The sequence below is a fragment of the Alternaria alternata genome, assembly GCF_001642055.1.
Source record: "Alternaria alternata strain SRC1lrK2f unplaced genomic scaffold CC77scaffold_4, whole genome shotgun sequence".
Lineage (NCBI taxonomy): Eukaryota > Fungi > Ascomycota > Dothideomycetes > Pleosporales > Pleosporaceae > Alternaria > Alternaria alternata.
The window spans coordinates 885,722-908,617 of record NW_017306193.1 but is presented as its reverse complement, the minus strand read 5'-3'; the positions used below and the strand labels follow the sequence as shown (position 1 = coordinate 908,617).

Here is a 22,896-nt window from a genome sequence, read left to right as displayed (position 1 = left end):
GAGAGGGCTCTGGAAAGGGAGAGCAGACAGGACCTAGGTATAGGGAGCGGCTGGTGGCAATGTGTCTAACGTCCGAGTGCCCCAGGTCTCCGTCAATGCTGCGATGCTCCAGATAGGGTCCTCGTTTGAAGTTGGGTCATTGGGTCTCTGAAACTAGCCTTCATTTCGGACTGACCACGCACTGACGCGCCAATCCTTTTGCCATTCCTTTGCAGTGTTTCGCGCGTCGCAGCACGAGTGAGAGTCTGCTTGTCTATTTTAATTCGGGCCATGCTACGCCATTGCGAGTGAAGTCGTGATTCGTGCCTGCTCATCCCATCCCAGCCTCGGCTGCAGCTTCCGCCGCCGCCAACAACGTCCGGCGTGGGTACGTCAACACCGCGCGACCTTGGAGCCCAACACCGCGTCCGCTCGCCATCTGAACGCACCCAGCCGCCCGTCTCAGTCGAGCATTGCGAGCTGCGGCATTATCCTACATTGCATTAGTCATCGCCCCCTCCGACCCCGACTCGCGCCCTTGCAGCAACGGCGTGCACAGCCACAGCTCTCTGTCTCATCCCCATCTCTCCTTCACTTGCGCGCACATCAATAGCGGGGCACCATGGGGGTCATCAAGAAGAAGACGGGTACGCGGGGCACCGAAGGTGGCACCAAGTACGTCTGTGATGTGTGCTCGTCCGACATCACGTCGACGGTTCGCATACGCTGCGCCGAAGACGTGTGCAGCGAATACGACCTCTGCGTGCCATGCTTCTCCGACGGCAAGGCTACACGCGACCACCAGCCTGCCAAGCACAAGTTCAAGGTCATCGAGCAGCACTCCATCCCCATATACACCGAAGACTGGGGCGCCGACGAGGAGCTGGCCCTCTTGGAAGGCGCCGAAACATATGGTCTGGGCTCATGGGCAGACATTGCGGATCACATAGGCGGCTACCGCGAGAAGGATGAGGTCCGCGATCACTACATCGACACCTACCTGGACAGCCCGAGCTTTCCCCTGCCGGAGCACTGCAGCAAGGATGACACCGAGCTCAGTACCCGCATACCGCGTCACGAGTTCCAGGCGAGGAAGAAGAGGAGGATAGAGAAGAAGAAGGAGGAAGCTGCAGGCCGCGAACCTGATGCTCCCAAGCAGAAGCCCACGGCTAGTGTCCCGGCCTGCCACGAGGTCCAAGGATACATGCCCGGTCGTTTGGAATTCGAGACTGAGTACTTCAACGAAGCCGAAGAGGCTGTGCAGCACATGCAGTTTGACCCTGGCGATGGCTTGAACCCAAGGACGGGCGAGCTGGAGCCGGAGATGGAGCTCAAGATGACCATTATGGAAATCTACAACCACCGTCTAGACGCCCGAGTTGAGCGCAAGAAGATCATCTTCGAGCATCAGTTGCTAGAGTATCGCAAGAATCAGCTGGCCGACAAGAAGCGAACCAAAGAAGAAAAAGACCTGATGAACAAGGCGAAGCCCTTTGCCAGGATGATGCAGCATGCCGACTTTGAGCAGTTCTGCAAGGATCTAGAATACGAGCACAACCTTAGGCAGGCCATCTCACAGCTCCAGGAGTGGAGGAACATGCAGATCACGAGTCTCAAAGCTGGGGAGAAGTACGAACAGGAGAAGCAGCAACGGCAAACCCGGCCGCCTCCCATCGGGCAGTTCGATCGTCTGGCATCCAGTAGGATGACAAAACCCCAACCACCTTTCGAACAACCATCTGCAGCCACGGCATTGCTCGCGCAGGAGCTGCCTTTGCATGTCAAACAAAACAGTGGTCTCACAACGCCACCTCCGGATCGCGCTCAGAACGGCGTCAACGGTGCAAATGGTGTGCTAACACCACAGCATTCCAAGACAAAGTTTGTGCCCAAGTCACTCCCCAATACCGTGCCTCTCAAGTTTGGCAAAGAGTCAAAAGCGGATCTTCAGTTGCTCAATGCAGAGGAGGTGGAGATATGCAGTACGCTGCGTATCATGCCCAAGCCATATCTAGCGCTCAAGGAAACTATCATTCGGGCAGCACTCAACAATGGCGGCGCGCTTAAGAAGAAGACGGCTAAAGAGATTTGCAAGATCGATACGAACAAATCATCGCAACTGTTTGAATACTTTGTGCATAGCGGCTGGATAGCAAGGGCGTAAAGGGAATGCGCTAATGGCGCTGGCGTTTGGTAGAGAACCATGATCATTTTGGCGGCGTTTGGGCAAGGTATACCCCAGTCTTGGGAAGGGAGGCGTTGTTGTGTTGATAGATGGGTCCGCTGCTCTTTGCAAAATCATATGCACCAGTCCCTCATTTTGCGATTACTCGTTGCTCCTGTGAAGATGATGATTATGATGATGATGATGATGGTCCGTCCATAGCGCTACCACAGCGACGGTTGAATACAAACAATGGCTCTCACTCCGCAGTTCCCCACTCACATCCCGAACACGCGACAGGCCGCACCCAACATGGCTCTTTAGTTACTTTTTTTGCCATTTGGAGCAGCGGGTCAAGGAAGCTCCCGACGGATACCAGTAATTCGTGCAGCAAGCCTGACATCATTCGCTCGCTAGCAGTACCGGATCAGCCCTACGCAAAGGCAGCCTCCGTATCCACCTCCCTGCATGGCTACCAACTCGCGCTACTTCCACGATATGCCCGGGCTGTATAGTCCCTCGCCCTTGGATGCACGCGCAAAGTCTCAGAAGGGCTTTTTCGATGCGGCATATGAAACCTCCGGCCACCAGGTGATTGATTCACATGTCCACGAGACCCGCAAGCGCTCCCGATATGGCTCCACGGCGCACGAAGCCGCGATAGGAGGTCCCTGGGGAGAACATGTCCTGCACAACACTCGCTCCAGCGATACCAGAAGTCCACCTCCGCTTGCGAACGACCGCTACCAACTTGCTGGGGGTATGGATGGGACACACAACGATGCAAGACGAGAAGGCGACTACGACGACTACTTCAACCTCCAAAAGCAGCGCGGTACCTGGTCGGTACCTCCTACACCCCAGGTTGGCCTGGCAAGACAGGTCGCAGTTGGCGAAGTGCAAACGACACCCAGCGAAAGCAAATCATGGTCTATAATGGGTCTTGTCGGAGGAGTGGCTGGAAAGCTGTTCCAGTTCTGTACAGTGCCCTTCCGAGGTTTCCAGGCGGGAGGAGGAGCGCGATACAGCATCGATGCGCAAGAGGAGGTCGCGGCGAAACTTGGGCTGCAGGACGACCCCTATCAGGCAGGTCCAGTGCAGCAACTGCCTCCTGCTCCAAGCGATGACTATGGAGTCCAGTCAATCGACTCCATTACGCCAGATCGACCTAGGATGGCCAAGCGACTGCGCACAGCAGACAACTGGGTGGTTGTTGGAACTAATCTAGAGACAGAATCAAGACCCTCAACACCGCGACTATCAGAGCGAAGACTGCCCGATCGATCGCCCTCGTTAATCCCACGCCCTGTATCACGACCAAACGCAGGAACCCCATCCTACAAGCGGCCCTCACTAATCCCAGTATCCCGACGCTCGACAGTTGAGAGACGATCCTTCGGCGGCAGCCCGGCAGTCACTCCTAGCTCACACGAACGAGCGCACTCCTACAGCCGACGAAGCTACGGCTCACCAGCCATGTTCGACGACAAGTCAAGCAACACCGCGAGCCCTCTGCCAAAGGAAAGTCAACGTCTGATCAACAAAGTGCGGAGGGAAGAGATCGAGGAAGACGAGCGCATGCGCAGGATGAGCCTGCAGATGACTGCCATGCTGAGAGAAGCGAACGAGGCTCTAGGCTCCAAGTTTGAGGTGGAAGAATACAACGACGATGATATTGGTGACAACGAAGGGTACAGCCAGCAACCGAGCTGGTACTCATAAATTTGTACATTCATTGCACTTAAAGGATGCGACTTGGCGATTTATTGACTCTAATAACGGCCTTTGGGAATACTCGGCGTTCACACGGTTAGGCGTATACCCTGATCACCATTCTTTGGTATCTGCGGCGGCTCGACATGGGTCTTGTACTTCGATATTCAACCTGTCAACACAGGACGACGATTTTTAGAATAATATTTTGGTTCTTTATTGCATGCCGAAATTCGGCAACTATTTCGTTCTTGACTTGTATGTGCAGTTGATGTATGACGCTAATGCGGCAGCGGGAGGCCTTGCTCAAACGCATGTATAGTAGTTGGTGTTGGAGTCGCGCCTGCTGCACCTTGCGGGTACCTTGGGGCGGAAAGAGGTTAACGCCCAGGGTCTGTGTGGCTTGCTTCGGATACTAAATCTCCTAAATTTGAGCCGCCCCGCACATGCAGTTGTCCCTACGACTTCATCACATATTGTGCACTAGCGCGCCCGCATGTCCAATGACAGGTGCGGTGAAGAGCCGAACAGGCAGCGGGTGCTTCGGACTTTATCCTGTGGGAGGCACGTATTTGGGGGCCTTTCTGGATCGCATGGTCATGTTGGAACGGGCACATGGATACGGGAAGACAATATAGAGGTACACTGTCTGTAACAACGTGGTATAGTACAGGTAAAAAATAGAACGTAAGGAATGTGGCCAGCTGCCTGCAACAGCGGCGTATTCTGCGACGCAGAATCCTACAGCCTGACCCTTGTCACCATGGGTACAACTCATTACCTAGACAGACTCTAGTACGCGCTACAGAGCCGTTACAGTGCATGGCGCCGCATTTACGCCCTGCTGAGCCGCCTTGTACTTCATCCATGCTGATGAAACCTTATAGTATGGTGGCATTCCGGACGTTGACAGCACACCTTATCACTCTTCCCTCCAACAATGGATCGCACAGGCCCACCACAATCTAGTCCGCTACTGCAACAAAAATGTAAAGAACCCACAAGTACCACAGTGGAGAAGGACTCCAACCAGGGTCAAATGAAGAAGAACCTTACAGCACACCCCCGAGGATGCCTTTCAGTATTCCCTAATGCTCTAGCTGCAATCTTACGCGGTGTCGCTCGAGGCTGGAAGGCATTTGCTAATGGTTCACTGCGGTTATGGAGAAAGGGCTGGACGGCGGAGACATGTAGTTGCATTTTTGCGCTGCTGTCGTTGATCGGCCTTGTTCTTACACTCATGGCTCATCAAGATCGCCCCTTGCCAGATTGGCCTCAGATTGTTAGCATCAACTCTATCGTCTCTCTGTTCTCCATGATGATTAGGGCTGGAGTAAGCATGGTACTCGCCGAGGGGATCAGTCAATCGAAGTGGCAATGGTTCCGCAAAGCACGCAAGCTTGATGACATGGCAAAATTTGACTCCGCCAGTCGTGGTGCATGGGGCTCTGTCTTATTCATCTTCGGTCTCAGGATTAAGAAGCCTTAGTATGTATATGCGAACTATGTCTAGGCATGAACTTACACATACAAGCTTTATCGCTGCGATGGGCGCTCTTGTCACCGTCATGTCGGCCTTTACTGGATTCGCTGCTCAGCAACTTGTTGTCTTCAATGATTGCCTCCGTACTGATGAAAGTGCCGCAGTCGGAATACGCAGGTCTAATTTTTACAACGCTAGTGGAGAAAGGATAGCTGCACAAAGGTTCGACGAATTCCTTCCCATGAGTGTAGCTATGGATGTTGGGATACTTCAACCGCTCGAGGACACGACTACCCTTCTTTCTTACGGATGTAAAACTGGTAATTGCACCTTTCCGGCTGCAAATGGATCGACCTTTTCAACTCTGGCTACCGACCACTGGTGCGAAGATGCTACATCGGAAGTAGTGGAAGTACCACTCAACTACGACGATGCTGAATACTACGGCTATTTACCGACCGAGTTTTTGATTCAAATGGACTGTGGTGGCAGTCCCGAGGCGTGTGCTGAGGAGATGAGTAGCAGTTCACTGAATGGTACCAACGGGACGGCTGCCCTCACAACTGATTATGAATTCACTATGAGAAACGGCACAAAAGCAAGAAACATTGGTCTTTCTCTGCCGCTTTCCGACAACCTCCTTGCTTACCCCCCAGTCAAGTTTTTGCTTGCCGGTTGGCCTGGATCCATCGTTACTGGCGTATCACAAGGACAACTTGGTTACAATGGCACCATATCGACGATAGGCATGATATACATATCGAACTCCACACGCGAGAACTACGAGTACAAAGCAATAAGATGCGGGATATATCCTACAGTTAACACAATGGAGGCGACATACCACAATGGTATCTTGAAGGAAAAGCTGATCAAGAGCGTTCGTATTGGTGAAGACGTAGCAGCCTCTGGCTTCGATACTGTCTTCCGCCTAGCCACGAAGCAAACCCTCCGCAACGGCACAGAAATTACCTGTGATGAGCGAACCACTGACACACCCGGCTATCTGCCCGTCGCGAAAGTTAACATCGACGCCGCACCCATCAATACAACCTACCTGGACGTGGAAGGCCCAGGTGCGGAAACTGTGTGGTACCCCGAAGACTGCGTTTGGGCCATGACGCTCACGGCTACGTCTAGTATTCGGCAACATCTCGGAGCCATTTACGACGCGCAGTTCCTCGTGTTTGTACCAAATGGCCGCTCTGGATCTGCCGCCATGCGTGTCTTGTGGAATGATGGCGAAATGCGAAATGCGCCTTTAGACCACGTCAGCAGTCTGATGACAAACCTCACCACCGCCATGAACACTGTCCTCCGTACCCACGGCATGCCGGGTTTTAACAAGCCTGCTGAAGGGACAATGTGGTACACAACAACTTGTATCAACATAAATTGGACGTGGGTCGCCTTTCCTGCTACGATGATAGCACTTTCAGCTATTTTCCTCTTACTAGTGCACCTTGAGAGTAGGGGCGTGGAGAGCGAGAGGCTGTGGAAGAGTTCGATAATGGCAATGTTGTTTTGCGAGATGGATGATATCATTACGGGTGAGGCTAGGCCGGTGGGCAGACAGCGGTTGGAAGAGGTCGCTGCAAGTACTAGCGTGAGTCTAGAGAAAGATCAGGGGAGTCTGAGGCTGGTTGCTAGACAGGCTTAACCATGTCTAAACGCCTTCTCTTAATTCTATTTCCTATACACCCCTACTACCGCTGCCTTCGCCTTGATGCAATTTGAGATCTTCTATCAGTACGCTCATGAGTTTGAACATCTCGCCGGCGAGCTTCTTCCCAGTTTCTCTCCATTCTTCATCGCATAGCCGTCCGAAGCGGTCTGGATGCCATCGCAAGCGCTCCTGACGTAGCCACTCGTAGCTATACAAACCGCTTGCTCGAAGTAGTTTTTCTACGTCGTGTTGGCAGGCGTGTATGCTATCTGGTTCAGATTTGAGAATCGTACATGCTGTGAGATTGCAGGTCGTAATCGTGTTAGGCAGGTATGGGAACATGGACAGTAATTTTGGCGATGCAGATGGCGTGCGGTGCAGTGGCGGTCTAGAGGCATCTGAGCTACTGGACTGGGAACGAACTTGGAGTTTCCGTGGGGCTTTAGGTTTCGAGCCTCCGGCTGCTGCTGATGCGGCTGCGAACATGACTGCCGCTTCTGTAGACCATTTTTCGTAGAGGGCTTGGGTCGCGGCGTCGGGTTTCGCCTCTGTAGACTTGTCGGTACCGTTTGGCATCTGCCCGCTCGACTGGGATGTGCTAGGTTTGGACTTCTTCTTCGCTCGAGCAAAGAAGTTGAGTGCAAAAGTCTCCAGTGCTTCCTCGTTGACATCATCGATGGAGCCAGCCCATGTCCCATCGTTCCGAATTGCGATGAATTGATCAGAGCTGGTAGGATCCAGCGTGATGAAAGTCAGGTCGCTCCAGAGAAACCCCTTCTCCGCCTTCCACTCTTCTACCGTCTCTTTGTAAATTTCCCAGGCATCTACATCGCCTAAACGGTATACAACGTCACCGTACTCACTCATAGCGAAGAATGCACCTTCAGGACCCCATGTTACAATGCGTGGCGGCCCTACGCGCCATCCAGAAGGTGTCAACCAAGACTGTACGGCATCCTCTAGGCTCGGTGGCAGATTGGCCCAACGTATGAGCTCAGGGTGCCAGATGATGAAGGAGTCGTCGGGCCCCAAGAAGGCACGCAGGTGTGGAGAGTGCCATGTCTTGGTCAGGATACTCTGGAGTCGTGAAGGTATAGATGAGCCCCACTGCAGGCTGTTTCTGCCCGATGAGTCTTTGGAACTCAGGATCCAGGATTCGGTTATCGGCCCTAGAGCTGCCCAATGTACTTCGGAAACAGACCTACCTAGAAGGAGATCTTGGAGGCTGGAAGGGAGGTTACGACTGTTGATCGTTAGTTGTCGCGTACAAAGAAATAGGCTGGCAGCGTACTAATTGAGCCCCGCAAAGCTTTTGGATATGTAGCTGTCATTGGGGCCGAACGAAAAGAACGAGGCATTGCTCGCGGTACCACTCATTCCCGGCTGGGCGCGATTGGGTTGGAAGCTATTATGACGTCACGCACTCTTAACGTGGTGAAACCTCTAAAGATGTCAACAATGCACTTAAATGAGTGAAACAATATGCATTCAACGTACAAGCGCGTATGTATTGAGCCGTTGATAGGTTTCCGTTGCCCTGACGTCTTTACAAACTGGCGCGTGTTCCCCGACAACGGTTTCAAAACGTTGCTATCCTGTTTAGACCCTGGAAGCGATCAAGCTTGGCAAGGCGAATGTCAACACAATCAGTCGTGCGATTGCCTACTTCTTCACAACATTGCGGCTTTATAGTGGCCCACTGTGTTCAGCGTCGCACACCGCTTCCATCGATCTAGACCAAGCGTTTTTTCTTCTTAGCGAGCCCGAGTTTTCGGCGGCACATGTGCGATTCTACGTTTACGTTTGGCCAACGCGGCTGCCACTTCTTCCAATGTCCGTCGAGACGAGAATAGTATGCTTTCATACACAAAACAGGCTGATAAGTGATACTGATGATGGTGCAGTGCACGTCTTCCTAAAAAGCTGGCAAGACTTCTCAGCTCCTCACAATTGAAAAAGATTTATCATGTGACCCTTGGTTTCGAGGACAGCTTCCTCTTGACCTGGCGAGATACTGGTGGAAGAGACCGTGTTGAGAGCTCTGGACTCCCGCACGAGCTAGTCGACTTCCTGCACGCTGAAAACCGCAACATTCCTAATATACGATGTACGCTGGGACCATATAATTCGTCTTTCTTCATCCACGACAAAGCTTCGTACCTCTGGAAGAATCTGCCAGGAACCCTGCTTGTCGCCTTACAGAACAACATACAGGATGGAAGTTGGATCGATCGGCCGCGTCTCGTAGCACTGGGTGCCGGAGATAATTTCTTGCTGATAACCGAGAAGAACGCCTCAGTATGGGACTTGCGGCATTACAAATCTGCCGTTGCATTTCTTGAGAAGAGTGCCATGTCAGATGTTCACAGTTTGATCCTGCATGCTTATCGGTACCAAAGCTTCGTCATGCAGACCAAGAGCGGTAAACTCCTCTTCGAAAACGTGCCGCCACATCAGATCGCAAGCATACAAACCATGATAGCACCAGTTTTACAAGACACGAAAGATTTGCAACGAAGACCTCTCGTACACAGAGAAAGTGACAAGAGGGAGAATGTGCAGAGAAGGCCCAGCGCTCTCCAACAACGCGCGCAGATCCGGAGGGAATGGAGTGAACATACCCAGGAATTCACGGCGCAGGCTAAAGGTGTTAAGCTGAGCTTTAGCCTCAATGTCAGTCTGGGTGGCTTGGCGAGAATGCTGGGGTGAGGACGATACTGGAATAACCAAGATCACTTTGCTCATGAGCCGAGGAAAGCAATCCCATCGCACGCATGTTCGATAAGCACAGCTTGGATCCCGCAAATTTGGCAACAGCGGTATTTTTGGATGGCTGAGCAAAGTTAAGACATCGAAATCACGATAGTCGCTGGCAAACCTGCCTGGAAGGATTCCCTGATTCGTTCTCTCAGGTTACGAGTTCAAGGGCCAGGACATTGCGGTACTCTGAACGGAAGGATTGTTGATGGTATGTGGTTCTTCATTACAGAACGAATTTGGTATCGGAGAGATGGAGTTGCACTCAATCGAAAGTGCAGAAAGTAGGAGGCGGACAAGAAGAAAGCCGTACAGCATTGTGAGTGTTCTTGGCACAACCCAAATCATCGAAAAGGCTTCGTGACAGTCTATGTCCGTGTCTGATCGTGCTTCTCCACATTGTACAGACCAATGGAAGGAACTTGAATTGTGGTTCTGATGATAATCGGAAATTGCTTCGGCAAATCGCAAGCGCATCTAATATCCCTTTGTACAAATAGCGCCGCTCGGACCAGAGACTAATGACAGCGGTAGAAATATCTGGAGTCTAGTCGTGGCAAGAATCGGATGCCATGTGATTTTGCGAGACCATGTACGGATAAAGGGAACGTGATTAGGAGGACGAACCGAGCCGGACCGGCGACAAGAGAAGTCAAGTCAGCCTCAATACTGGATGTTTTACTACTAGAGTTGCGCTAGTGCAAGGAACGACGGTTCAACTTAGCTTCTCAGTGCTTTGACGAGCTCTGAATGTGATGAGACAACAGCCGTGATGTGGTTCCACGTCCTTGAACACCGTTTACTATTACGCCAATATATTGCACAGGATCGTGGACGTAGAAGTCGCGACCTTTGAAACCACACTCGCTGCAGTTTCGAATCGGATGTCGGGACTATGGTACCTTTGTCAGATGTGCTAGAGGTCCGTTGACAAAGCGGTACTGGGGAATACGGATAATGCCCTCGGGTATGTACCAGTGTAACTAAGCCGCGCTTTTTTGTGCCATGTATTTCCAAGCTGTTAAAACCTGGAGACGGCACTGTGAGGATATAGGTAATTTCCAATGTCAAAGCTGTGACATGCAAAAATCGGTACCATGGTTTTCGGACCGGAGCTGACAGCGATGACATCACGCTAAGACTTTTTGGACAGCCATTTTTGCGGGGAACCTCCGCATGGGCTCGACCTCTCCACATTTTACCAATAACACCACTCCTCCGATACGCCATGTGCTGATGCCGAACTATTACTTGGGTACTTCGGGAAAGCTTGCCAAGTATGACGATACGCATTTTGGGTGGTTTAGCAAGCCACGTACGTGGACGGACCGGTCAGCGTACCCGTACTGCGCGGTGCAATGGCAGGTTTCTTTGTACACTAGGGTCGCACGGCTGAGAGCTTAAGTAGGCGGACTGGACATGTTCGGTCCTGTGTCAATTCCTTCTCTTCTTCCGCTGGAGCCGGGTCTAAATCATGGCTTCAATGCGCTCGCTGATTCCTGCTCTCATTGCAAGCGTGCCTTTGGCAAATGCTCTGTTCATCAATGGCAGCGTGATTGCACCTTGCGACTCACCCATCTACTGTTATGGCGACCTGCTTCGCGAAATCGAACTCGCAAGACCGTTTGAGGATTCGAAGACGTTCGTCGATTTGTAAGTAACTTGAAGGACCCGTATTAGATCATAGCTAATCAATGGCAGACCAACAACACGCCCGCTAGAAGAAGTGCTTGCAGCATTCGCCAACCTCTCGAGACCGATCGAGAACAATACAGCGCTAAATGATTTTCTATCCGAATACTTTGGCGAAGCTGGTTCAGAACTAGAAGAAGTACCTACTGATGAGCTAGAAACGCAGCCGGATTTTCTTGACAACGTCAACAGCTCTGTTGTTCGAGATTTCACACGCCAAGTCATCGATATATGGCCTGACTTAACGCGCCGATATGTCGGAGCTGGAAACTGCTCTGGCTGCGTTAACTCCTTCCTTCCGGTCAACCGTACCTTCGTGGTAGCTGGCGGTCGTTTCAGGGAGCCATATTACTGGGACTCCTTCTGGATCATCGAAGGCCTCCTTCGTACTCAGGGGTCCTTTACTCAGATTGCCGAAAACATCATCGAGAATTTCATGGATCTTGTCGAAGATATTGGCTTCGTGCCCAACGGCGCTCGTCGCTATTACGAAAATCGATCGCAGCCGCCACTGCTTACGCAGATGGTTCGTGTTTACGTCGAGTATACACAAAATTATACTCTGCTCGAACGGGCGATACCCATCCTTGAAAAGGAGTATGAGTTTTGGGTGAACAACCGTACCGTGACGCTTGAGCGGGCTGGCATGAACTACTCTCTCAACCACTATGCCGTGTCAAACACGCAGCCACGACCTGAATCCTACTACGAGGATTATGTGACTGCCAACAATGCGACCTACTTCAACGAAGAAGGCGAGGAGTTCAACGCCACACAGCCACTCAACGAGACTCAAAAGGCGACGTTGTATTCCAACCTTGCATCGGGTGCAGAGAGTGGATGGGACTATTCAGCACGCTGGATTGCCAACCCATCCGACGCTGTTACAGAAACATTCTTCCCTCTTCGTTCGCTCAATACCATTGAGATCATCCCAGTAGAGCTCAACTCGATCCTGTACTACAATGAGATTACGATCGCCGAATTCCACCGCCACCAAGGCAATTATACCGCCGCACGCGAGTGGGCCGGTCGCGCTGCAAATCGGAGTGAGGCAATGACAACAGTCCTTTGGTCGCCTGAGCACTACAGCTACTTCGACTATAACTTGACCTCTAGTAGCCAGAATATTTACACCTTGGCCGATAACACAAGTACACCACTTGCGCTCCAAGGAGCGCCGCCTGGAAAACAAATATGGTTCCAGATTTCCCAGTTCTATCCTTTCTGGACAGGTGCGGCTCCTGAAAGCATCAAGAATGACCCCAAGGCAATAAGGCGCGTTTACGCACGAGTCGAAGAGCTTCTTGAATCCAGAGACGGTGCGATTGCTGCAACGAACCTCCAGACCGGCCAGCAATGGGATGAGCCAAACGTCTGGCCACCACTTCAATACATCCTTATGCAAGGTCTGCTTAACACCCCCCTCGAGGTTAGCGAAGACGATGACGAGCAGTCAACCGAGGATTACATTTGGACACAAGATCTTTCCCTCCGCATTGCACAACGCTATCTTGACTCTTTGTATTGCACATGGCGTGTCACTGGTGGCGCGACTGATGAAGTGCCGCAACTTCCCGACTCTCAAGGTAACGGGACGATCTTCGAAAAGTACTCTGATGAGAGTACCAACGCTGCTGGAGGGGGCGGAGAGTATACAGTGGTGGAAGGATTTGGTTGGTCGAACGGTGTTCTCATTTGGGCTGCTGATCAATTCGGACAAAGGTTGACAACACCTGAGTGTGGAAACATTACCGCAGCTAACATTGGGGGTGGAGATGCGAAGAGGAAGAGAAGTGCGATGGAATTAAGCAAACGGGATGCCCAGTGGATCAAGAAAACCAAAGGGACGAGGAAGCTTAGATATTGATCATGATGTGTACTCGTAGTAGCTGGCCAGACAGTTCGCAGGCTAGGTTTCTCTCCTACGATGCAACATAGTACTTGGTTAGTTCCGTCGTATTTCTTCGAAATCTACCTCGATTTCGTTGTTCTTTGGTGTATGTCTCAGCTCAAGGTTCTCCTAATATGAATGTCCGAGCGTTTTAAATCCCGCTACTTACGAAAAGACGATAGCATCGCTTAAAACCGTCATGCCTAGAGCTGTTCTCCTAAGTGGACAAATTGTATATGGCATAGAATGTCCATTCATCCAGGTTCAATTACCTACGAGCAAAGAAGCCAGTAGTCACGATGTACAAATCCCGCTCGTAAATGGTCGCATGTCCCATCAGGCTCCGGAATGCGCTATAGCGTGTACAGTCAGTATCCTGCTGGGTTGGCCTGGAAGCGCCATCATCATCGATCTACGCGTTTGTCCCATCACGACTAAACACATGCTTACAGGTCGACACAAACGGACTACTTTGCTAGAGCTGTTGACGTGGTCTGCAACACTCCTTCAATCGGCAGAAGTACGATACCATGCGCTAGGATATCTGCCTGTACCGCGGTTCGCCGGTTCCTCCCGTGTCGATCAGAGTGCACTACCACTCCAGGTAAATGGCCCGAAGCTACGTGAGAGGTGCGACTCTGGGCGAAGACCTCAATAATTGCCAAGCCAGCCATCTCAATGTTCACAAGAACTCGCGAGAAGATATCTGATGGTCATTGGAGAACTAAGAGAAGCGAAGAATGATCTGCACGGGACAAGAACGTCCAGTGGAGAACGCTAAACACTAGCGGGTGGCTTTCCATCCCTGACAGGCTTCCGACATCATTCTCCGTTTCACCCGAGGCAATTGTCTTCTTCAATGCAAGGTGTGGTAAGATTTGAAGCATGCTTGTCGAAGAGATCGTGGGGTTCAGTAGACTCCTATGTACAAGAAGCTGCCGAGCTCATGCTTACTACAAATTAAACATGTCCTACTGGAGCAGTTCTTCAGGAACTTTCCAGCGCCTTTATCCTTCATGTATCAATCTATGAGGCAATCCGTAGCTTCTACTGCCATGTGAACTCAAACGCCACGGAGTAACCGCCATTACACGAAGAAGGCTAGCGACAGCGGCTGTAAGGCACCGGCACGTCGGCAAGTTTTAGCTCGATATCATGCAGCTACTGCCGGATTGAGATGTCTTGAAGGAGGTCGGGCATGTAGGGTGGAGACGGAGATCTGCAAGTGCTCGAGTGTGAACGACCACTGATCCAATGAAGGTCACCACTCCATCTCGTCTTCCGAGGTTCCTGTAAGTTTGACAGCGGACGATCGATTGTTATACGGTAGTGTATACCTGGGAAGAAAGTTAAATACTCGGAAGATGTTCGCCATCTAGAATGGCATCACCGAGCCTCATCACCATCATACTTACTTCCAAGGTTCCTTTGCCTGAGCCTTCCAGCTCGACAGACCATCAAGATGAAGTTTTTTACCCTTTCCATGATGACTGCTCTTGTAGCAGCGTCGCCTATGTCTCCGGCAGCAAAGTTCTCAGAGAACGAGATTCAAGCTCGCCAGTTTGGATTCGGCACGACCACTAGGAACGAACTCGAGAACGGAAGCGCTGAAGCTTGTCCAAAGGCGATCTTTATCTTTGCCCGCGCATCCACAGAAACTGGCAACATGGTACGTTGCGTATCGCAATTCACTGGAAGCGCAAGACTGATATGTCGCTAGGGAGCTTCTACCGGCCCTGCTGTAGCTAGCGCTCTTGAACGTAACTACGGCGCAAGTGGTGTCTGGGTACAGGGCGTTGGTGGCCCATATTCGGCTGATCTAGGCTCGAATGCTCTACCTGGTGGTACATCACAAGCTGCTATTAATGAGGCCGTTGGACTCTTTCAACAAGCAAATCAGAAGTGCCCTGATACTCCCATCGTTGCTGGTGGCTACAGGTGCGTATTTTGTCTTTGTACCTTCCATCTTGAGCTCTCGTACTAACGTCGTAGCAGTCAAGGTACAGCGGTTATAGCGGGAGCTATTCCCAAGCTGTCTACTACCATTCGCGATCAGGTCAAGGGCGTCGTCCTCTTTGGTTATACTCGAAACGCCCAGAACCGTGGTGGTATTCCCAGCTACCCCAGTGATGACTTGGAAGTATACTGTGCTACAGGCGACCTAGTTTGCGTCGGAACGCTGACAATCCCTGCCGCGCACTTCTCTTACGCGGATGAGGCTGCTGGGCCTGCTCCAAGGTTTCTGCAAAGCAAGATTGATGGAAACTGAAGTTCTGATGAATTGAAACTAGAAGAGTTAGACGGGAGAAAATGAGCGATTATTCGCGAACCTTTCGGATGATAGTAGATTGATTGGTTGGAGATTGACCAATAAGAGAATTGCCACTGATACAGATTTGTGATTGGCTGAGCACCACAATCCCTTGACAATAGTCAATGCCCTCCAACCGACGAACCTCATCTTCAGGAGCTCAATAACACCATCTCATGAACACTTTATTTGATTGATCGTCAGGCATTCGGACTAGACCCATGTGCGTTATGCTATTTATCAGACAGCCTCGTTGATTTGTACTCAGAAGTGGCGAGCCACCAACACCTACCAAGGCACCGCAAGCCGAACAACCCCCAACCGAAGGGAATGCCTTTCTTTCGTGAAAATTCGCAAACATAATCACAAATGCAAGACTAGGAGTAATAATGGCTTGAGGCGATTCGATTTTCGACTTCAAATCCGAGGTTGATGCGGAATGATGGTTTGAAGCGATGAGAATCTATACCTAGCACTCGTACGCACAACGAGATGATCTCCTCGAGACATGTACAGGTTGTATTCAGGATTGAACCACATGCGATAGACATATGTCTTCGAACTAGACATGCAAGTACATGATCTTCCGAGTAGCAGGCGATCATAACTCTCGAAGATTAGACTCTCAAGTGGAATGACGTACAGGAGGCTTGGTAGTGACTTGATGGTTGCCATTCACTCGATGTAGTAGTACTAAAAGATGGAGGAAATCAGAAACGCGTTCTTGTACGAGATAGGTTGTATGTGCGCCGACGTTGACCCGAACACTTTTCGCAAGGATGCAGGCAAACGACAATTCTTGACCAAGCCGATCACATGAACGTCCTCTGTTGACCGCCAGGTCTTGTCATTCATGGCTTATTCCTTGACCCCCCAAGAAGCTACTGCATCAGTCTATACAAATTTTCTTAATCATTGGAGACCTCACAAACTCCGAATTTCAGTCTATACGTGTTACTGAATCCTTCGCTGCTTCTATCGGTGTAAGTCTTCTTGCCGCTCGCTCTCCATTTTCCAATTCCGGCGATGGTAACACTTGTGCGTTGTAGATCTGCAAGGATTTGGGCTGCCCTATCTGGGGCTATCTAGACTCCACGTGCGAGCTTTGCGTTCCAGTATCGTCATCAAAGCAATCTCACATGTGAACCGCCACTATCAAGTGGATATCTCGGCATATGTTCCCATTTCAAATACAATGCCAGAGACGTGGTGCCAAGAATGCTGTCTTGTTTTGTTTTGTGGATGGTGGTGGTGGCTAAGCCTTTGCATGATGACTGCGTAAAAGGCAGCCAAGGATCATAGCCAAACGGAAAGTTTTCGTTGGATCTCAATAGCGGGATTCAAGGCCGCACTCATGTGGATGCTGACCATTGGGCATCTAACATCTCGTCTATCTCGTCCTTCCGTATTGAATGACTACGAGTCGGCTGTGCATCTAGACAGGATACTGTCGAACGGTGCTAGAAAGGCTATGTAGTAGTCCGGGAATATAAATCAAGTTGAATGATTGGAGGTTAGCGAACAGGGCGTATCAGCTTACGATAAGCCTTGTAGAGTTACTGGTAAGACGTCAATGTGCATCAAATCCGTCGGCGCATCGGTACCATCAGCTAAAGATCGATCTTCGAGCCTGAAAGAAACAGCACAATTCAATAGAACATAATATCGAGTTTTTGTTGTTTGTGGAACTGCGGTGGGTGCCGAGTAGCTTCCATAGGCTGAGAGCCAGCCTCACGCTAGATCCTACGCTAGGCGCGTCCGGCAGTGATAGTCCACAGCTGACAGCACGCATCAAAGGAAATTATTTCCGGTTACCTGGTTGGCGGTGTCTCATTATCAGATCCAGACGACCCGTATCTTGGCATCTGATTTGATAAACGAGTTCTAGGGCTGTAGAGTTCTAGAGCTATTGAGGCACCAAAAGTAATGCCACAGGAACGCAGACCTGCATACCTGCAGGTATTCCATAGCATGTTCACCCGTGCTATTACTCGGACACAAGATGGTGCTCAGTGAGACATGTACAGTTGTTTCGTATCTTGTTGCATATCTAAAATACATGAGACTGTAGAGACAACGCATGAAAGGCGCAAGTCTCAGCTCTGAGCTCGTACTATAGGATTAAGCAATTAAAATATAGGATTGCGTTGAACGCGAGAGGGGTATATCGAAAAGAAAGCGTCAAACAAATTATCCTCCTTTTACCACCGCATAACTTCTAAAAAATTGCGCAACGAGTCAGTATCTTTCCACTCCCTTTCCGAGAATTCCGGAAACTTTGGCAGGTCCAAGACCACACAACCCGTCTCAGAAAATGTGAGATGGGGTGTGTGCTTCTCCCTGATTTGTGCTTGTTGCCACGTCGTCATGACTGCATCCCAATATCGCAGCGGGTCTTCCTTCGCATGCCCAACGTGCTCACTAGTCTCAAATGGAATGTCTATAACGGGTATACCAGCGGTCTCGGTTTCTTCCACGTGTTCGGATACATCTTGCCACGCGATCAGCGTGTCGCTCTTTGAGTACAGGTAACAACGTGGTGCTGAGGGATCAAAATAGGTAGGGTCGATAATTCGTCGTCGGGTTCGGCTGATGACGTTGTTCTCGAATCCTTTGATACCAATGTATAACATCCATATACAGCCCAAGACTAGACTAGCGAATAATATGGCGATATGCCGTAAGACTGGGATTTGTGGCAGTGACTTGTTAAGCGCTTCGCATAATCGTAAGTATCGTGGATGACCCGGTGTGCTGTCTAAACATATTGCTGAAACGGGAAGTCGCATTCCGGTGAACCTGTAGTGAGCTTCTGCTAGCTCACAGGCCTTGTTACTTCCACCTTCGGAGAAGACGTGTAGTAGGATACCAGCTCCGGGCGTTTGTTCGGGCAGATATTGGTAGTTGGAAATGCATTCTATGGCCGGTCTCATGCGCCACTGTTTGCGTGCCGAGTTTCTGAAGCAGAGATCTTTCGCAGAGGTAGTGATGACCATGATACGTGTCGATGGAAAGAGGACTCGGTACTCTGCTGTATATTTGGCGATGTATCGATTTTGGGCTCCTGTCCAAGTGCACAGCAGGATGAGTGACGGTGCTGTAAGGTCGTTCGAAGAGAGACGTGGAAAGACGGATGCGGATCTCGGATCAAGCTCCCATATTGATGGAGCAATGAGTTCGAAGCCTGGGATCGTGTCGTTGTTTCCTCTGTTGTTTGCCATTATACTGAATGATAAAGTGAGCCCTGGTTCCGGAAATAGTGAGACTGCTGCCAACGGTTCGACTGATTCGAGATGTAGATTTGGAGAACGTAGTACTGTCCTCCTAGGACTTCATCCGTGCCTGTTTGTGACACGCGCTTATGTATAACCATGTTGAGGCTTCACATGCCCTTACTACAATTTCAAACTCTAAATAAAGCAACGAGGCTGGTGGTTACGCCATGCCGCATGAATGGCATCGTGATGCTACACGTCAGAAGCAAGCTGACAATCTGCGATCGGGTCCGCGCCGATTTCCTTTGCAAAGCTTAGGGGTGCTGAACGCAAATGTTTTCGTACTATCGATTGACGTCGCATTGAATTTCATCCAGGTCGCTTGCCTTCTCCTATTCAGGGGAGGGTCAGTGAGCGGCTGCAGCAGTTGACCAAAGCCTCAAAGGAGACAGAATGCGTGCCCTCCGACTTGCGACGGAGAATGCGCAGCCACGGTTCCCTTGCCGGCGCCGTTGCATGCGTTGGGACGGCTCTCCAATACTAAAAAGCCCCTAGGCGAGTGTTCAGGAGCGTTTGATGTCTGTGAGGCTTATGCAACCCTTTCAGAGTGCTGGCGCGGTCACCATGTGCTTTTGGCATGCAAGCCACATTTTGGGTTGCACGAAACATGGTCGTCTGGTGGTGTGGAGCCGCACCCCCGTGGCGCGGATCGCAAGCCGAAGCTAGCTATAGTGCCAAGATCGAGCGCTATGATTGGCCAATTTGACGCGTAAGGCTGATACTGCCAGCTGATAACGTAGAAGGCGGTTTCCGTGTATGCAGATTACATTAGCTGTCCTGATGTCACCCGAGCCGTTTTAGCGGTTATTTTTGTATACATTGGCCTCGATTCAACCAAGAGCAGGTGGTGATCTAAATGCCAGATGCAGCTGATCGGTGACAACAATCCTCAGATCAACAAACGCAACCAAGTTGAGATGCGCCACGGCTACCTTAACCGAGTGCAGTTGCTTTTCTTTGCGGATAGCTAGGATAGCTTAGCCAAGTGCGCGCTCGTTCTTTGTATGAAACGGTCAATGCCCTAAGCAGCAACCTCAATCCACGGGATCTATAACTTTCGGGATGAGCCTCATCCGTAGAAGAAGGGGGGCGTTCGCCGTACTTCAATCCGTCAGCTGAAGGTCAATGTCGGTAGCTAGGTCGACACACACACCGCTGTTGTCTAATTAGCTCCGACGATACTGTTGTACCCATCCTGTCTCCACGCCAAGCATTCCTTTGACCAGTACTCGCTCGTTCATCTCGCCCCCAAGGATGATCAGGACAGTCACAACCCATCACAATGAGGCCGACAAGAATTGGGAGTCATTATGCAGTACTCCTACCGATGAATACAGCGAGCAGCCCAGTGCATTTGGATACAGCCCCACCGGCTTTACTAGAGGTAAGCATGTCTTACATCCATGCCACGCAGTCCAGCCGCATGTCACAGTAACATATCCTGTACAGCTATGTTATGCGGACCGTATAACCGAAGCGATGTTGGCTGAAATCAGTGGCCATAAATTTGGAGTTTACCTGTGTCCAGTTCTTAGCAGCTTTGGCATATATTTCACAGAGAGCGTAAACTTACAACAGAGTCCTCTACTAATTGTGCAATAGATGTTGACAGCGGATCAGACTCGCTCGAAAAGCCTGCATTCTCGTACAACACGCGTCCAGTACCTGGCAACACATTCTTGGTAGCTGGCAATATGTCTGAAAGCAACATCGAAGCGAAGGGCGAGATGCAGACGCCTGATATGTGGAAACCGCAAAAGAAAGAGCTGCTCATCATGGTCAGCTTGAGCTTCATATCGTTGATGGTGGCGCTGGATGCTACAATCCTGGTCACGGTATTACCTGTCAGTTGAAAACTCTATCCTTCTCCCTTTTCAAGATGTGCTAATAATGTATAGGTAATTGCCCAGAAGCTGAACGGTACCGCTGCTGAAGCTTTCTGGACAGGAACGTCGTATCTACTCACCTCGGCCATCTTTCAACCAGTCATTGCATCAGTCTCCGCTGTCTTTGGTCGTCAACAACTTCTCATCACCTCGCTACTTTTCTTCACGACAGGTACCATCCTATGTTCCGTCGCGGACAACTTCACTACGTTGCTCGGAGGGAGATGCATCCAAGGAATCGGCGGCGGCGGAATCATAACGTTGACGCAAGTTATCTTTTGCGACATTGTTCCCTTGAGACAGCGCCCGAAGTACTTCTCCATGGTTCTTGGTTGCTGGAGTATTGGATCGATCGTCGGTCCAGTAGTTGGTGGTAAACTTGTCGAAAGCACCACTTGGCGATGGGCATTTCACATCAATTACCCGTTTTGTGGAATCGGCTTCATTGTAGCAATCTTCTTCGTCCACCTCGATGCAACGTCGAAGCTCACGTTTCAGGAGAAACTCAAGCGAGTTGACTGGCTGGGTGCGATGCTCTTCATTGGCAGCATGACAAGCTTGCTCATTGGAATATCTTGGGGCGGTATTCAACATCCGTGGGACTCAGCTGCAACACTTGCGCCCATCATTGCGGGACTGGTAGGGATTGCTCTGTTCTTCTTATGGCAGGTTTACAGGAAGGAGCACACCCTGTTGCCGCTGGCAGTTTTTGGCAGCTGGAGCGCGATTGCCGCTTTCTACAACTCGCTGATCAACGGCCTGCTCGTAAGTTCATATCTAATTGTTACCCAGACACATACTGACGTATCAAGCTCTTCACCACATTATACTACTGGCCGTTTTACGACATGAGTGTTCGGGGCAGATATCCAACTCAAGCAGGTGTTGATATGCTGCCTGTCTGCCTCCTCACAGTGCCTAGTTCTGTCGCAGTTTCAGTTTTGACGTCGCGCCTAGGACGATTTCGATGGGCAATCTGGGGTGGTTGGGTCATCACTACGCTTGCTTGCGGATTGCAAATCCTTCTCGATGTGGATTCGACAACTGTGATTACCTCAGTGTTCCTTGCCGTCCTTGGTATTGGCATGGGCATGGTACTTACAAGCCTCAATGTTGGCATCCAGGCTATTTCCAAGCCGGAAGACGCGGCGATGGCCGCAAGTATGTACGGCTTTCTCCGAAGTCTAGGAATGCCGCTCGGTGTTGCCGTAAGTTCAGCCGTCAGCTGACTCCCCTACACGATGCTGACTCATCCAAGCTCGCAGGAACCATTTTCTCGAACTCAATGTCAGACAAACTTTCTGAGCTTGGTCTGCCTACATCGATCGCTCACGACTCCGAGCAATATATCTTCGTCCTACGTACTATGGCCGATTCTCCCCAGAAGAGTGCCATCTTATCGTCGTATATGAAAGGTTTCGATTCGGTCTTCATCATGACCACAGCTGTTTCCGCTAGCGCCCTAGTCGTCAGCTTGATCATTAGAAAGTACAGTATGGATAAGATTCTTCTCGCGCAATTTTCCGCGCGATGAGTCGCGATCAGGTATTGGAATACTGTTTCTGGTGGTATCGAAAAGTAATTTTGTTTTCAATTCTCTTCTGCAAGGAGGCACGAGCTCGCAAAGGCCCACTTGGGGTAGCTCGTTGCGTATAGGGGCTATACGGCGTTGGTTGAGCAAGCCCGACGATGCCGCGCATTCTCAGCGTGTCCGTTTAGAGCTAGGTCGGTCTTGCTACAGGTAGGAAATTCTGTTTCCGTGGGTGGCGCAATGGTGTTTGTTCTGATTGCGAGCGAAAGCTATGCAACATACATAAGGTTCGATGTATAAAGTCTGCAAACATCTTACATACAGCTTGTATATAGAGGATACATGCCTCACGAGTAGCTGCTGAGGACCAATCAGTGATACCCTCGTATTGAAGGATAAAATTGACGCAAAAACACATGACAGAGGGGACTTGTCTTCCGTGTACGCTTGTTCGGAGAGACGTGGTTTTGGTAGATCTACTGTTATCCATACACCTGAAACATATCTGTCAAAGTCAATATTTGAACATAGAATCCTCTACCTAC

General features: G+C 50.6%; 9 protein-coding genes across 9 annotated transcripts; 7 read left to right on the top strand and 2 right to left on the bottom strand.

Annotated features, from left to right (window-relative positions):
* The first annotated feature begins 152 nt into the window (after positions 1-152).
* On the top strand, positions 153-2,384 carry CC77DRAFT_636812 (transcriptional adapter 2). Its single transcript, XM_018532559.1, has one exon. It carries the CDS (start codon positions 602-604, stop codon positions 2,141-2,143), a length of 1,542 nt encoding a protein of 513 aa, XP_018389341.1. The 5' UTR covers positions 153-601; the 3' UTR covers positions 2,144-2,384.
* A 257-nt stretch (positions 2,385-2,641) lies between these two features.
* CC77DRAFT_928781 (hypothetical protein) lies at positions 2,642-3,865 on the top strand (the record flags this gene model as incomplete). Its single annotated transcript, XM_018534074.1, has 1 exon — positions 2,642-3,865. One exon carries the CDS (start codon positions 2,642-2,644, stop codon positions 3,863-3,865), a length of 1,224 nt encoding a protein of 407 aa, XP_018389340.1.
* Positions 3,866-4,653: 788 nt separating this feature from the next.
* On the top strand, positions 4,654-7,149 carry CC77DRAFT_956758 (hypothetical protein). The gene is made up of 2 exons (XM_018535517.1): positions 4,654-5,344; positions 5,391-7,149. The coding sequence occupies exons 1-2, from the start codon at positions 4,797-4,799 to the stop codon at positions 6,997-6,999; spliced, it is 2,157 nt and encodes a 718-aa protein (XP_018389339.1). The 5' UTR covers positions 4,654-4,796; the 3' UTR covers positions 7,000-7,149.
* On the bottom strand, positions 7,016-8,862 carry CC77DRAFT_636954 (hypothetical protein). The gene is made up of 3 exons (XM_018532562.1): positions 8,503-8,862; positions 8,297-8,446; positions 7,016-8,248 (listed from the first exon to the last, which is right to left on the bottom strand). Exons 2-3 carry the CDS (start codon positions 8,380-8,382, stop codon positions 7,033-7,035), a joined length of 1,302 nt encoding a protein of 433 aa, XP_018389338.1. The 5' UTR covers positions 8,383-8,446; positions 8,503-8,862; the 3' UTR covers positions 7,016-7,032.
* On the top strand, positions 8,787-9,833 carry CC77DRAFT_1047699 (hypothetical protein; the record flags this gene model as incomplete). Its single annotated transcript, XM_018527500.1, has 2 exons — positions 8,787-8,857; positions 8,910-9,833. 2 exons carry the CDS (start codon positions 8,787-8,789, stop codon positions 9,712-9,714), a joined length of 876 nt encoding a protein of 291 aa, XP_018389337.1. The 3' UTR covers positions 9,715-9,833.
* Positions 9,834-11,236: 1,403 nt separating this feature from the next.
* Positions 11,237-13,324, top strand: CC77DRAFT_928427 (trehalose; the record flags this gene model as incomplete). Its single annotated transcript, XM_018534052.1, has 2 exons — positions 11,237-11,415; positions 11,464-13,324. 2 exons carry the CDS (start codon positions 11,237-11,239, stop codon positions 13,322-13,324), a joined length of 2,040 nt encoding a protein of 679 aa, XP_018389336.1.
* A 1,537-nt stretch (positions 13,325-14,861) lies between these two features.
* CC77DRAFT_982912 (cutinase) lies at positions 14,862-15,682 on the top strand (the record flags this gene model as incomplete). The annotated part of the gene is made up of 3 exons (XM_018536129.1): positions 14,862-15,017; positions 15,069-15,286; positions 15,344-15,682. 3 exons carry the CDS (start codon positions 14,862-14,864, stop codon positions 15,615-15,617), a joined length of 648 nt encoding a protein of 215 aa, XP_018389335.1. The 3' UTR covers positions 15,618-15,682.
* Positions 15,683-17,495: 1,813 nt separating this feature from the next.
* On the bottom strand, positions 17,496-18,880 carry CC77DRAFT_1006123 (hypothetical protein; the record flags this gene model as incomplete). Its single annotated transcript, XM_018523393.1, has 3 exons — positions 17,496-17,543; positions 17,613-17,772; positions 17,865-18,880. The coding sequence occupies 3 exons, from the start codon at positions 18,878-18,880 to the stop codon at positions 17,496-17,498; spliced, it is 1,224 nt and encodes a 407-aa protein (XP_018389334.1).
* Positions 18,881-20,526: 1,646 nt separating this feature from the next.
* Positions 20,527-22,632, top strand: CC77DRAFT_636580 (MFS general substrate transporter). Its single transcript, XM_018532558.1, has 4 exons — positions 20,527-20,778; positions 20,833-21,585; positions 21,633-22,028; positions 22,079-22,632. The coding sequence occupies exons 1-4, from the start codon at positions 20,629-20,631 to the stop codon at positions 22,352-22,354; spliced, it is 1,575 nt and encodes a 524-aa protein (XP_018389333.1). The 5' UTR covers positions 20,527-20,628; the 3' UTR covers positions 22,355-22,632.
* Positions 22,633-22,896: the final 264 nt, after the last annotated feature.

Coding starts and splice junctions, on each gene's coding strand:
- CC77DRAFT_636812 (XM_018532559.1), top strand. CDS start 602: ATGGGGGTCATCAAGAAGAAGACGGGTACGCGGGGCACCGAAGGTGGC.
- CC77DRAFT_956758 (XM_018535517.1), top strand. CDS start 4,797: ATGGATCGCACAGGCCCACCACAATCTAGTCCGCTACTGCAACAAAAA. Junction 5,345..5,390: donor CTCAGGATTAAGAAGCCTTA/GTATGTATATGC, acceptor TACACATACAAG/CTTTATCGCTGCGATGGGCG.
- CC77DRAFT_636954 (XM_018532562.1), bottom strand. CDS start 8,382: ATGAGTGGTACCGCGAGCAATGCCTCGTTCTTTTCGTTCGGCCCCAAT. Junction 8,249..8,296: donor AGCTTTGCGGGGCTCAATTA/GTACGCTGCCAG, acceptor AACGATCAACAG/TCGTAACCTCCCTTCCAGCC.
- CC77DRAFT_636580 (XM_018532558.1), top strand. CDS start 20,629: ATGTCTGAAAGCAACATCGAAGCGAAGGGCGAGATGCAGACGCCTGAT. Junction 21,586..21,632: donor CGCTGATCAACGGCCTGCTC/GTAAGTTCATAT, acceptor TGACGTATCAAG/CTCTTCACCACATTATACTA. Junction 22,029..22,078: donor GAATGCCGCTCGGTGTTGCC/GTAAGTTCAGCC, acceptor GACTCATCCAAG/CTCGCAGGAACCATTTTCTC.